This window comes from Saccostrea cucullata, unplaced genomic scaffold (assembly GCF_032062105.1).
Source record: "Saccostrea cucullata isolate Sc308-1 unplaced genomic scaffold, CSIRO_AGI_Scuc_v1 ctg3166, whole genome shotgun sequence".
Classification (NCBI taxonomy): Eukaryota; Metazoa; Mollusca; class Bivalvia; order Ostreida; family Ostreidae; genus Saccostrea; species Saccostrea cuccullata.
Genome location: NW_026923775.1, coordinates 44,899 through 60,210, shown reverse-complemented (window position 1 = coordinate 60,210; position 15,312 = coordinate 44,899). Strand labels below are relative to the sequence as shown.

The 15,312-nt window shown below is 36.2% G+C and overlaps 1 protein-coding gene across 1 annotated transcript; it reads right to left on the bottom strand.

Moving 5' to 3' along the window:
• Positions 1–6,846: 6,846 nt before the first annotated feature.
• LOC134264887 (SCO-spondin-like) lies at positions 6,847–15,075 on the bottom strand. Its single transcript, XM_062747144.1, has 3 exons — positions 10,809–15,075; positions 10,596–10,715; positions 6,847–8,605 (listed from the first exon to the last, which is right to left on the bottom strand). Exons 1-3 carry the CDS (start codon positions 15,031–15,033, stop codon positions 8,508–8,510), a joined length of 4,443 nt encoding a protein of 1,480 aa, XP_062603128.1. The 5' UTR covers positions 15,034–15,075; the 3' UTR covers positions 6,847–8,507.
• Between the last annotated feature and the right edge of the window lie 237 nt (positions 15,076–15,312).

The following is a 15,312-nucleotide window of genomic DNA, read 5'->3' as shown; positions in this document are numbered from 1 at the left end:
TCCATGGTCTTAACTTTCTCTCGTTCATGTACCGCTCTTCTAAGCTGTACTAACGTGTCTATTTAAGTGAGCAATTCTCGAATGGGACGTAAAGCAACAGGCAATCAATTAAGTTTGTACCTGTACAGACAGTCGATTCCAAAAGATTTCTTGTCATTCTTATTAAATCATTGAACATCTACAAATCTCAATCAAAATTTTTTTAATATTCGTTATCCTGCAAACTGTGGCAAGCGTAAAGGAGTAGCGTCTGTGCTTTCCCACGATATGCGTGTTTATGTTGAAATGATACAGTTTTTTCTTCAAAAAATAGATAAAAGAGATAAATAACCTCTCCGCACCACTGCATAGGGACTGATCATCTGATTTATTCAGGTTAAAGGACATTGAAGAGTGTAATCTTATACCTTAAGTGACAATCGTACCATCTTCGCTAGCCAAGGGCTTCAGACACGCTACTCTCCTCATATTCCTTTGGCAAACGGTGCTGTGAAAAGACGGGATGGTTTTCGTCACTTGATCTCGAATTTTGAACAGGTACGTACAAACTGCGTCATCGACAGCCGACAGTAAAAATTCAAAATATGTCCCGAACGTAGATATTGTCATTTACAAAAACAATTGCTGATTGGTCGAGCGATGTCGATGGACACCAACCACAAATGGGGAAAAATCCCAACTTTTCTTAATACCTTAAGCTTATGAGGAGAGTAGCGTATCAGAAGTCCTTAGCTAGCGAAGATGCAATAGTACATGTTCTGTTTCTTTCGTGAAATTTGCCGGTAAATTCATGAGAAAGCTTTCAAAGTAGATTTTTAAAAAATTTATGTATTTTATGGTTGCATCAAATAGCATATATACTATATTTTTTGGCATGGGCATTTTATTCCCATAATAATCATATTTTCCAGGACATTTATAATCATCCTGAGGATATAATATTTCCTCATTCCTCTGTGAAAATGTACAATCTCATGTTTAAAATACTTCATGATCATAAGTGGTTCAAAACTTTCCTGAAAGCTTCCTTTAACAAGCATTTCCAAACATTCAAGCCTTGCACGGTGACATTGTCTAGGGTTTAGCTCTCAGGTTAGTTCATCCTTTATAACGCATCTAAATATTTGTAGTTTGTCTTAAATGAACGAATCCGAATTTCTACAATGTCAAATTAGTTCTTGATTTCTTTGAAAGAAAGTTTTTAGAATATTAGATTTTTATCATTTCTGAGGGGTTTTTGTCTTTTTGGATACTGTTCGTTATCTCCATATCCTTCTCATAACTTAAAACAAGCAAGGAGGACTAACACGGCGCTTAGAAGTCTACTGAAATTTACAGTAGGTCTAATATTGGTAATTGTTTTCAAGCGTTTGAGAAAGTGTACATCTATACAAAGCGAATTGACTGTATTTTATAGGGGACAAATATTAAGACATTGACAGCAAGTTTAGGAAACACGTAATTCAGAATCTTTTTTTACAAAGAGGTAGCATTTTCGTAAAGACTGAATTTACCGTCGTTTTGAAATTTGAAAGGGAGGATTACAAACGATGATAAATCTCATCAAACGTACATCCACTGAATAATAATTTTATTTTTTATGCAAACCATGATGAACGTATATGATCTCTGGGTATTTTTAACCAAATTGAACAAAAAAAAGCCAACTTCTATTATATTACATTTTTTATTTGTGTATAAAGTGCAAGAGATAATAATATACAAGGATATAAGTTGAAATATTGTATATATTGTATATTTTATAAACAATACTTATCATTATAATTTCGTTTGTAAATAATATAATTCAATTCAGACCTTGGCGAACATATTGACCATTGTACCTCGCTGCTTTTAATAATATCCTTTCAACCCTTCTTGAACATTTCTAATGAGTGGAAACTTACTCTTGAAATAATTTGTAACACCTGTTATTAAATTTGAAATGACGCATCATAGATATATTTACAAGACCCCTGTTTTTTCAAAAGTTGATTGGTTTATGCTCGAAGAGCTTTCATCAGCTTTTATCATAAAAAGATAAACTAAATGATTGCAATGGATTTTAGGGATGTTTATAGGTTTAACGCTACAATTATGTTAATTTAATTAAGGATAAAAGGTTGAACAGTTTAGAGTTTTTATTTCTATTCCAGATATGGACAATTGTAGAAGGAAGATTTCAAATTTTCTAAACTTCGTGTTCATTGTTCCATTTTCTTTGGGAAATCCGACCGCCACTGTTAATTCGGACGGAAGTACCTCTGCAACTGTTTTCTGCGCCTGCTCAGCAGCTGTCTTATTAGTCACCGTCGGAAGTTTTTCTGCTCAGCCGAGAGGTGATCTTTTTGCAAGTAAAATATTAGTTGGGATGTTAGTGAGTTTATTGGTTGCAGGAACAGTGGGAGCAACGATTCTTCTTGTGTTAATATTTTTCTGCAGATCTCAGGACATTGTTCGAAGACAGCAATTTCAACAGAAAAGTACTAACCTGCAGTTAGTATTCTTATGGTTTTCTGGTCTTGGCGTTCTTCTTCGCACCATAATTAGTTTAGCAACAATCATTGATTGTGTCGCTGTCAATTCCGAGACAACTTCCGACGGGATTAAAGAAATATTTTATACATTACCTAAAATAACATTCATGTTGTTGCAAATGGGCGCCATTACTTATTTAAGAAATTCAAGATTGGAAGGTGTTATTCTAACAAACTATCTTATTGCTGTAATACTTCTAGTCAATTTAAGCATATGGATCAATTTTGTAACTTTACAAATTGTGGATATTTACACTTTTGGAAATATAAATTCTTCCATGACCATTCCAAATGCTACTGTTTATGATTATTGTTACTGGCATTCTAAAATTAAAAAAGAATCGACATTTCTGAATCCGTTTCTTCTAACTGTTAGTATGCTCTTTCTCCTGATATCATCTATGTTTTTAATTAAATTATGGCCTTCAGTCGAAAGTAAATCATGGATCGAACGATTAAGAGTTGACAGAAATTGGGAAGACGGTGATTCGACAACGGAAAACAACGACCAAGTAATAATAAGCAATAGCCAAAATTTGAAGAATGTCAAAATCATCTGCTTTTTTATTGGAATAGTTTTGGTTGCACCATTTTTTACCATGTCCGTGTTGATGAGATTTGTGTACTTTAATGATATTATCACAGTGAAGAAAATATGGGATGTTTCCGTTATTGTTTGTCTAGCGATAGCATTGACCGTTGTCCTCGTTGGAATCCATAAGTTTGACAGTACCTCTCCCATAAAATTGACAGTATCGACCTGGGACGGCGTTCTCCTGTGTTGTATGGCCGGGATCGTAGTCCTTAATATAATAGGAAGCGTCTCCGCTATTTCGTGTTACGTGGAAAGATCGGGTACAATATTCACAAAAAATATCCTCCATCTGTTCCTGACATTTTATCACAGTGTATACATAATCCTTGTCAGAAGGATCCCAACTAACATTCTGAGAAACTCCGTGGTTTCCCTGTCAATTCACGTTATATTGTTTGTATCGTATCTTGGGCGTTGGATACTTCAGACGTTTTTGCTAAGCAGACATGGAGAGTACCTTTTAAAGGAGGGAGAAGCCTGTGTTTTTTCAACTAAAGAATCCTGGCTAATCTTTCAGTATTTTGCAATACCTCTTAATGCATTTTATGATTTCCAGTCATTTGTTTTTTATTACAGTGTAATATGGTAGATCTGACATTTGATATGTTTGAATTTATTTTTGTTTCCTGATTAAGCATGGCGCCTGCTTGGTGCAGTTGTTAGAACGTTTACACTAGAGTTGTGGATTAAGGAGATGATATGTGTATAAATTGAGCCTCTTGTCGCAGTAGATGCTGACACAAAAAGTTCTCTCAGTGCTCATTGGCCTAAAGTGCCATGTATAGGTCAAGATATTTGCAGCCCTCCACTGGCTGCATTTGAACTGTATTAAAGCTATAAAATATTCCTATCTGTAATTTTTTTGAAATATGTACATATTAGATGTTTCTTACTTGGGCAGGCACGTAGCAACACAGGGCGATGGGGGGGGGGGGGATGGAAAATGTCCATTGAAAGGTTGGTTGGCCCCCTCCCTTCTAACCAAATTATAGTGATATCAAGGAAATGTAGTATAGTATGCCAAAAAATAGGACGTGAAAGGAAGTTGGCCTTAAAAAAAGTTGGCCACTACCCCCCCCCCCCCCCCCCCCCCGAAAAATGATTTTCGAGTTTGGGTAGTTTTTTTTTGCTCGTCAGCTTTTACAAGTAAGTAAAAAAATTTCTCTGGTCCCCCCCCCCTCCACTTTCAAAAAAACGATGCTACGTGCCTGTTGGGATCATGATTTTCCTGCAGGGATTCCTTGACTTTGATTTATTAACATAATTATGCCACCGTAATCGAAGACTCGGGGGTATATAGTTTTTGTCGTCTGTCTAGCTGTCTGTCTCTCTTTCTCTGTCTGCAAAATCTTTATCCTTGCCCATAACTTTTGATTAAGAGAAGCCATGACTTTCATATTTCACATGTGTATTCCTTGTGACAAGACTTTTTTTGGATACCATCAAATTTGACCTTTTGACCTTGGTCATAACTTTTGAAGGAAACTACAAGGACTTTCATATTTCACATATGTATTCTTTGTGGAAAGACCTTTTTTGGATACCAAGAACTTTGACATTGACCTTGGAGATTTCCGTATTAACTTATCAACAAACTTTAACCTTGACCAGAACTTTTGAACAGAAAAGGCTAGGGCTTTCATACTTCACATATGTAATCCTTGTTAGAAGACCTTTCATCGGATACCATGAAATTTGACCCTTTGACCTTGGAGTACGACCTACTCTTAACGAACAAACCTTGACTATACTTAAAGGGCTAGGGCTATGACTTTCATACTTCATATATTTAATCCTTGTGACAAGGATTTGATATCAAGAAATTTGATCATTTGACCTTGGACTTTTTAAAAACTTTAACGTTGGCCATAATTTTTGAAGGGTTAGGGCTTTCATACTTTACGTAAGTAATAAGACCTTTCTTAAGAATTCATTTACTTTGACCCTTTGACCTTGACCCTGGAGTTTGACCTACCTTTCATAACCATAACTTTTGAACAGGCGGTACCAGGGCTTTCATATTTCACAATCATATTTCTTGTGAGAAGGCCCTATTTTGGGTACTGATATATTTAATTTGAATTTTAAAAAAGTTAAATCTTCGCTTATTTGCTATACGGGGGCATCTATGTTTCACAAACACATCTAGTATTCTATATATTATTTATAGATCATTTCTAACCATTTTGAGTTTAGTTAAGAAGATTACTCTGCTATTTTGTTGTCTTCCGCTTTCGCGAAAGCGAAGGGACATTAAATCTCATTCTTCTGTCCGTCAGTCAGTCTGTCCGTCCGTCCGTCACAATAACTTTAAACTTATCCATAACTTTTGATTATGCACGTGTTTTCCTTGTGACAAGACTTTTTTTGGGTACCACCAAATTTGACCTTTTGACCTTGAAGTTTGACCCTCTTTTACACAAAAATTCTAACTTTAATTTGGCCAAAACATTTAATTTGGCCATAACTTTTGAACGGTAAATACTAGGACTTTCATATTCCAAATATGTATTTTTTGTGGAAACACCTGTCATTGGATACCAAGAACTTTGACCTTGACGATTTCCGTACCTATGAAAAAAGCTTTAACCTTTGCTAAAACTTTTGAACGATAAGGGCTAGGGCTTTCATACTTCACATATGTAATCCTTGTGAGAAGAACTTTATTGGATACCGAGAACTTTGACCCTTTGACCTTGGAGTACGACCTAATTTTAAAACAAACCTTGACCATAACGTCTGAAGGGTAAGGGCTAGGAATTTCATACTTCTCATATTTGATCCTTGTGACAAGATCTTTCATTGAATATCTAGAAATTTGACCCTTTGACCTACTTTTAAAAACTTTAACCTTGGCCATAACTTTGATCGGTTAGGGCTAAGACTATCATACTTCAAATATGTAATACATGTGAAAAGATCTTATTAAGAAACCAACATCTCTGACCCGTTGACATTGGAGTTTGACCTACCTTTCAAACTTATTATAATATCCTTGGCCATAACTTTTGAACAGATGGTTCTAGGGCTTTCATATTTTACAATCGTATTTTTGTAAGAAGACCCTACTTTGGAAACCAATATATTTAATTTGCATTTCAGAAAAGTATAATCACTGTCTTGTTCCTTATAAATTTTGATGAGAAGAGATAGGGCTTTCATATTTGACATGTGCATTAACTGTGACAAGATATTTTCGAGCATGCTATGATTTCTGACGCCTTGACCTTATTAAAAACAAAATCAACTTGTGATAATTTCTAAATGACATGATAGGGCATTCATACATGTAATTGACACAATATTTCATAAAAAAAAAATAATAATAAAATCTCACCCACAAAAACACCGAAATCAGACCACAATTCTTTGAATTTGCTTGTTTAAAATGAACATTTTGTGAACATTTGTAATCGTCGTAAAAAATTAAGTCTGGTAATGTCGTGGTAAAAGCATGAATGCTACATGCATCTTTTTTCCCCGCTTTCACTGAAAGTAAAGGGTTTTAATTTCGAACCTCTGCCCGTCCGTTCGTCTCTCTGTAACACTTAAGATTCCGAGCGATATCTCGAGAAGCTTTTGCAATGAAATTTTAAATAACAACTCTCTATCGTGCTCTTGATGATGTAACAAACCGGATGTTTTAATATAAAGAATAATTTAATATGTTTAATGTAAGATTAAGTAGCATAAACAAGCAACTATAAGCCAAAATATATATACTGAATTTTAATTCATTAAAACAAAACTTGCACAGCTTGAAAACTGTAGCTCTACTGGTTAATAGTAGTCGTAGAAAAAAAGCTTAATTCAAATTCGAAAAATTTCTTTTGTTTAAAATTCCGGAGATGTGCACACTGTTGGTTGATGTACATGTGTTAATTGATACATTTTTAATCCTGTACAAAGTTGTTTTATAAAAACCAAGAAGTATTTTAGGAAGATATTAAATATAACTATTCATCAAAATCATAATGCTATAAAGAAACAGAATAAAACCTAAGCTTTGTGTACTAAGTAGCCGTGCCTGCATACCATAGGCCTATAAATTTTATGGATAATCAGATGAAATTTGTATTGATTACAGATTTGAAGTAAAATATGGTAAGGTTTCCATGTAATACTATTGTTCAAGTATTTATAGCTAAATCATCTATAAAAACATTTACATAATATTATTAATAATTTTTTTTTAGTGTAGTGTTATTCCAAATTACACTAGCACTGTACATTCTTGTTAACATTGAATACATGCATTTCTAAAAAATAACTGACCAGCACCTATTCGGTTAAAAGAATCAGACTGAAGTCAAAATTTCAAACGCTTACAGCATAGTAAAGTAATTTTAAAGATGATTTAAACAATATTTATATTTTCATTTGAATTTTCAAAAGATGCTCTTAAATTGAAATTAAGTAATGATCATCGGAAGTTTTATTTAAATCCGTTCTCAGTTTATGGCTTGGAAACTGTCCTACCAACATTAGAGCTAGAAATGTAATTACAGGAGAAATAACGCTTGATTTCTATCTACTCAGAAGTTTTGTTTGGAACACAATTCAAAACTAAAACAAATAAATGTCATAATTACATGAAACTTGCATTTTATACAAGATACTTCTGACTTTTTAAAAAAAAAATGAATGCATACTAAAAGCTGACTTTGTTTTAAATTGAAAGCAAAATATTACTTCTTCAAGAAATTCTGAAAAAAACAAGAGGACCATAGGCCATATCGCTCACCTGAGTAACTTTGCTCATGCTGTTCTTTAACAACGATTGTGAAAACACCCTACCCCCATGGGCCAGGATTTGTACAATTTAGAATCTACACTACCCAAGAATGCTTCCGGTTTCAGGTTTTCGGGACCAGTGGTTCTTGAGAAGATTTATCAAGATTTTTCCTATATATATATCAATGTAAAACTTTGCTTCCCTATTTTGGCCCCACCCTACCCCAAGGGTCACGATTTGAACAATTAAGAAATTACTCCACACCAGGATGTTTCCACAAAAGTTTCAGCTTTTCTGAAGTAGTTCCTGAGAAAAAAATTTAAATTACTCAAACCCCCTATTTTTGTCTTTCTTGATTATATCCCCATGCTAGAGGACGTTGTCCTTCGTTTCTATAATCTAAAATTTCCTTTATCCAAGGATGTTTCTAACTAAGTTTGGTTAAAATTGGCCCAGTGGTTCTCAAAAAGAAGTTGAAAATGTGAAAAGTTAAGAGAAAGACAGACGGACAACGGTTGATCAGCAAAGTTCACTTAAGCTTTCAGCTCAGGTGAGTTAAAATGTTTATACAATATAAAGTTTCACAAAAATCATTCACTAAACTTTTTCGCAATTATAAAAAGTTCTCCTTTAAAGAGAACTAGCAATCAAACTGACTTTGTTTACAAGACAAATCAGGACATCTAAACAAGCCTTCGGGACAGGGTGGTAATGCGACTTTGCTTTCTTCGGGATTGCCTGTAAAAAAAAATTTTAAAGTTCAAAAATCATAATGTTTCAAATTTTGACAAGCTAATTGAAATTTATTTTTAAGAATAACATTTACAAATCACAAAAAAAGAAAGAATTAAAAGAAGAAAAACATATAACAGAACATAAGAATTCCACTTTCATGGCGTGTTGTCGCTTTCCATGTCAAAAATTTAATTCTACGCCAGTTTTGAAGTTTCGAAGTTAGCTACCCCCTACTATGCCTGTAAGCGAACTACTTAAAACAGCATCGACCTCTAATGAGGATCAAATATGTAGGGAGAGGGAGTCTGGAGGACGCTCTTATCGAAAAGTATCCTCAAAACATATCCAACAAGAGATTTTTGTGAAACACTTATTCCCCCCTCCCATCAAAAGGCATAGCTCAAAAAATGTCGATTCTACTTAAAACAAAACTTGACCTTGATATTATTATGATAAATCTGTTTACCGAATTTCATTTCAGTATATGCAACCTCTGCAAAGAAAAAGAACAGAAGCCGCAAATAATTGGAATTTCCAAGTCCTAAGGACATACTTCCGTCAAATATTGCTCGATCGTACCCAAAACAAAACTGACCTAGATATATTCTTATGTTAAATCTGCATGTATACCAAATTTCTTTTCAGTGGGTGCAAACTCTGTGAGGAAAATAAACGGAACGTTGGTGGAGCAACAGAGAGAAAAATCGACCGACAGACGGTAACAAAGCAATATGCGATCCCTTATTAGAAGGGGGCATAATAATTGGAAGGATGTGATTAAGTACATTCCTTTGTACAATCCATGAGAAATTAAATTATTTGATTCCTTGGGAATTTGCCTTTTTCATACTTGCAAATAAAAGTTAATGCATTATACATTGATTACTGGATTTTTGTAACGTTTTAAGCAATCCAGGCTTTTCTGAGATTGAAGGTAATTTTTTAAAGATCAAATGTGCAAAAATAATTTTTGATAGATATTTCAAAGAATGAAAGAGAGGCGGGTCGTGTGCGTGTGGGTTGTTAGATATTTTATATTGTTTATGTAAAATGTTCAATGTTCAAAATTTATATCAAAATGTTAACGTTTTTATGTGTCACTATATATATAGTCATCTAAAGAGGTCAAAATATTGGAAACCAAGGAAAGATTTTGTATCCAGAAACTTATATATGATGAAATGTAGAAGTGGCACGTTCCAAAATTATAGCAAAGAGGAAAGTTTTTCAAAAAGGTCAAACTTAAAGGTCAAAGTCGAGGTTTCTGTGATTAAGTATTGGCTATGATAAAGTAAACCGGTAACAATTTTTAAAAAAGATGCAAAACGGTCAAGATCAAGAGATCAAATATGTACATGTAGGTACCGAAGAAATTCAGAAATTCTTGTCGTGGGTAAATATGAAAACCCTTATTTAAACCATTAAAACGTTTTTGACAGGAATAATGTTTTTATAACAAACATAAAACAAACAGACAAAACTACGAAAACGGGGACATTAAAATGATAAATGATTTTAAATGATTTCCCTTCTACGCAGAAATCTAGAAAAAAAATTACGCAAAAATTAAATGTATTACATAATGATTTGAATTTTCTGTGCTTCTGTATTAATCAAAGATTCGGGAGCATATAGATTTGTTTCGTCTGTCCTATTTTGCCGATGTATACTAGTAAATGAAATAATGCCGACTCTGCGCTGAATAGTAATAATCAATCATAATCAATTTGTAATTCGTTTTGTCTGTTTATCTGTTATTCCACAAATTCCGGGTAATTCTTTTGATGTGGTGTTATAGTTATGAAGTATGTGTATTTAAATTTCTCAACATGGAAAGCGCCTTCACATTGTTAGTGAAATACTTGTGGAGTTCTGCACAGAGTTATATTGCAACAACAAAACTAGTTATTTGAATTGGCAAATATTTCGATTCTCCCTAATGCCTTGCAAATATTGTAATAGATGATAGAACTTTTGAGAAATCTTTACTTACAGGCCTGCTGTGATTCATCACTCTCATCAGTACAATCAGGGTAGCCATCACAGACAAATGATTTATCAACGCAGTATACTTTGTTATGACATTCGAATTCAGAACTAGGATTTGCACAAACTAAAATAATGAATGGGAATCAATATCACAAAGGGTGTATATAACCTACACAATGATTTGCAATAATGTTTTCTTGAAAAAAATTGCACTCACTTGAACAGCTTTCTGTGTTGCATACTCTAGTTTCATTCGTAGATCCCAGGCAATGTTTACCTCCGTATTGTGGAGCTGGATTCGAACAGCTTCTTCTACGGAGTGACGTACCTCCCCCACATGTGACGGAACATTCTGACCATACACTCCATTCACTGAAACCTCCATCTATTGGGCATTCAACAGAATTGCAAGTCTTTGTCTGTTCAGATTCACCAATACAAGTCTTTCCTCCAAACTGTGGAAGAGGGTTATTACAACTGCGAATGCGTGTTGTATTACCCCCTCCACAGGATACAGAGCAGGAAGACCAAGACTCCCAGTCGGAGTACTGTCCATCTATAGGGCACTCTTGTGTGTTGCAAAAGAGTGATTGTGTCATCTCACCATCACATTCCAACCCACCATATTGTGGAACAGGATTTGTACATGACCTGTTTCTTAATTGAATACCTCCACCACAACTAACAGAGCACATTGTCCATTCGCTCCACATACTTAGTCCTCCGTCAATTGGACAAGGGAATGTGTTACAATCGGAAGACTCGTGGAATGCCCCTGTACAGTTTTCCCCACCGAATGCTGGAATAGGATTATTACATTCGCGTGACTTTGTTTTTGTGCCACCGCCACATGTCCTTGAGCATGTCGACCATGTTGCCCATTCACTGAATTTACCATCTATTGGGCAAGGCTGTTCATTGCATGATGAACTTTCATTATCACTGCCACTGCACTGTTTTCCTCCATACTGTGGCGAGGGATTATTGCATCGCCTTGATCTTGCCTTTAGGCCACCTCCACACGTTAAGGAACATGCTGACCAACTACTCCAATCATTATATCTTCCGTCGATGGGACAGTATTGTGTGTTGCAGTTTGTAAATTCTTCAAAGGCACCACTGCAATTTTTACCTCCATATAAAGGAGATGGATTTGAACATGAACGGGATCTTTTTGCTTTTCCTCCACCACAAGTTACAGAACATGATGACCATGCACCCCAAAGTGAAAAACTTCCATCAACAGGACACTGATGAACGTTACAATTCAGAGATTCAGTAAAGTGACCATTACATGGCCTTCCACCATGTTGTGGGGGTGGGTTGGTGCATGTTCTTAATCGTGTTTTCACACCTCCTCCACAACTTTGCGAACATTGAGACCAAACAGTCCATTCAGTAAATCCACCATTAATTGGACATGGAAATTCATTACACTGTAATACTTGAGAATAATTGCCATCGCAATTTCTTCCACCATGGGCCGGAATAGGTGAATTACATTCCCTTTCTCTTCGTTTAGTGCCTCCTCCACAACTTGAGGTGCAGACAGACCAAGATTCCCAATTTCCAAATCCACCATCCACTGGACACGGTAATGTGTTGCAGTTTTCCGTATCCTTATGCTGTCCAGTGCAATTTAGACCTCCGTATTTTGGGGAAGGGTTACTGCATGTCCTTTTTCTTATTTTTAATCCTCCACCGCATGATGTAGAACACTGTGACCATAAATTCCATTCACTGAAACCACCATCGATAGGACACGGATTCTCCATGCACATTTGTGATTCACTGAATAATCCGGTGCAATTTTTGCCACCATACTGAGGTCTCGGGTTTGCACAAAAACGTGTTCTATTCGATAAACCTCCGCCACATGTAACTGTACAAGGCGTCCAACTTCCCCATTCCGTGAATTCACCATCAATGGGGCATCGATGAGTGTTGCATACATCATATTCAGTACTAAGTCCATTGCATGGTTTTCCACCGTATCTAGGACGTGGATTGGAACAGGTACGTGTTCGATTTTTAGATCCTACATTGCAACTAACAGAACAAATCGACCATTCACTCCATTCAGAAAACTGTCCATCTATCGGACAAAAAAATGTGTTACATTCAATATCCTCAGAAAATGATTCAGTACAGTTATTTCCTCCGAAAGCAGGCACTGGGTTATTACATCTTCGTTCTCTTATTTTCTTACCACCACCACATGTAGTGGAACAATCCCCCCACATTCCCCAATTACTAAAACCACCATGAATGGGACAAGGTCCAATGTTACAGGACTCATTTTCGGAAAATAAACCACTGCAATTTTTTCCTCCATACTTTGGTAGTGGTTTATCACAATGCCTCTCTCGATGTTTCGAACCTAGCCCACATGATTTTGAGCAGGTTGACCACGCGCTCCATTCATTAAAACCACCGTCAATCGGACATAAATTTGTTTGACATATCCTTGTTTCATTAAATTTCCCGGAGCAATTTTTACCCCCGTATCTTGGAATTGGATTCGTGCACAAGCGTAATCGCTCTGAGATACCTCCTGCGCAGCTCACAGAACAAGATGACCAGGATCCCCATTCACTAAAACCACCATCAATTGGACACAGTTGAAAATTGCAATTATTATAATCAATAAAATGTCCAATACAGGGCCCCCCACCATGTTGCGGCAAAGGATTATCACATGTTCTGTTTCTAGTCTTTACACCACTGCCACAACTTCGAGTGCATTGTGACCACTCATTCCATTCAGCAAAACCTCCGTCAACAGGACAAGGATTTTCATTACACTTGGATTCTTCTACATTATGTCCAACACAGTTTCTTCCTCCAAAGGATGGAGCTGGTGAGTCACATAATCTTGTTCTATTTCTTATTCCACCTCCACAAGTAACTGGACATATATTCCACGATTGCCAGTCACCAAACATTCCATCAATAGGACATGGCTGCGTATTGCAATCTTTTTTATATTCAAATATGCCTGAACAATTTTCTCCTCCAAACTGTGGTTTTGGATTATCACAAAATCTTTGACGAGTTTGTTCACCTGTACCACAAGTTATCGAGCAAGAAGACCAGACACTCCATTCACCAAATCCACCGTTTATCGGACATGAATTATTCATACACAATACTAATTCTTCAAATTCGCCCGAACAATTATAACCTCCAAACTGAGGAGGTGGATTGTTGCATTTTCTTGCTCGTTTTGATATTCCTCCGCCACAACTGGCAGTGCAGCTACTCCAATCACCCCAAGAGGAAAAACTACCATTTATAGGACAGGAAAATGTGTTACAATTCATGGACTCCATGGAATTTCCAACACAATCATTTCCGCCATACTGCGGAGATGGATTTGAGCAAGTACGTCTACGATATTGCCTTCCACTTCCACAGGTTTGCGAGCATTCTGTCCATTCATTCCAGTCTGCAAATTTTCCATCAATAGGACATGGTCGAATGTTACAAACACTCTCTTCTGTATATTCCCCACTGCAATTTTTACCACCATACATTGGTATTGGCTTATTACAATATCTCGATCTTTTCTTTATTCCATTTCCACAAGTTTGAGAGCAGTGTGTCCATGCTTCCCATTCACTAAATTTTCCGTCAATGGGGCAGTTTTGGATGTTACAGTTTAAGGATTCTACAAAATGCCCAGTACAAGCACGACCTCCGTGTTTAGGATCAGAACACACCCGATTTCTAGTTTGAATTCCCCCACCACAAGTACGGGAACAAGCAGTCCAAGCTTCCCATTCATCAAAATAACCATCGATGGGACAGAGAAAAGTATTACATACAGTTTCTTCAGAAAAATTACCACTGCAATTTTTACCTCCAAATAATGGTCTCGGTGAATCACATATCCGAGTTCTCGATTTTTGTCCACCGCCACAACTTACAGTGCAATCTGTCCAACTGACCCATTCACCAAAGCTGCCATCAATAGGGCATTCAAACAAGTTACAGTTTTTACTTTCAGAAAAATCACCCGTACAATTCTGACCTCCATATCGTGGATACGGGTTATTACATTTCCTCACTCTAGATTGGGTCCCACCGTTACATGATCTGGAACAAGGGGACCATTCCTCCCATGGCCCAAACTGCCCATGTATTGGACATGGATTACTTTGACACAAGACAGATTCGACAAAATTGCCTGTGCAGTTTAATCCACCGAAAGCTGGAGATGGATCATCGCAGGATCGCTTTCTGAACATCAGTCCTCCTCCACACGTTTTTGAGCATACTGACCATGTGCTCCAATCCGAGAACCCCCCGTTTATTGAACAGTTTCTAACTATACAATCGTCACCTTCCACTAAATTACCAGAACATGTTCTACCACCAAAAGCTGGAGATGGATTATTACAATCCCTGTATCTTTGCCGTTTCCCATATCCACACGTCATACTGCAGTCTGACCATTGCGTCCAGTCGCTAAATCCTCCATGAACTAAAAAAAAAACAATTGCAGTAAATGAATGTTGATTCCACTAGGCAAAAAACTATAAATTCAATCAATGATTGGATAGATCGTTTTAGTGAAGGAAGGCAGATGGTTAAAAATGATACTTGTTATGTTGCCCGGTGAAAGCAAGTTTGAAAAGGGATGTGTTTTTAATTAAGCAATATGCTATCAAAGACCTCCAATTTACACTTTGAAAAATACTTGAATATTTCAACAATAA

Bases quoted from the DNA above. Each gene is read 5' to 3' on its own strand.
- LOC134264887 (XM_062747144.1), bottom strand. From the start codon at position 15,033: ATGACGTGTGGATATGGGAAACGGCAAAGATACAGGGATTGTAATAAT. The intron at 10,716-10,808 runs GTGAGTGCAATT...TCATTATTTTAG, and splicing joins CAACACAGAAAGCTGTTCAA to TTTGTGCAAATCCTAGTTCT. The intron at 8,606-10,595 runs GTAAGTAAAGAT...TTTTTTTTACAG, and splicing joins TGATGAATCACAGCAGGCCT to GCAATCCCGAAGAAAGCAAA.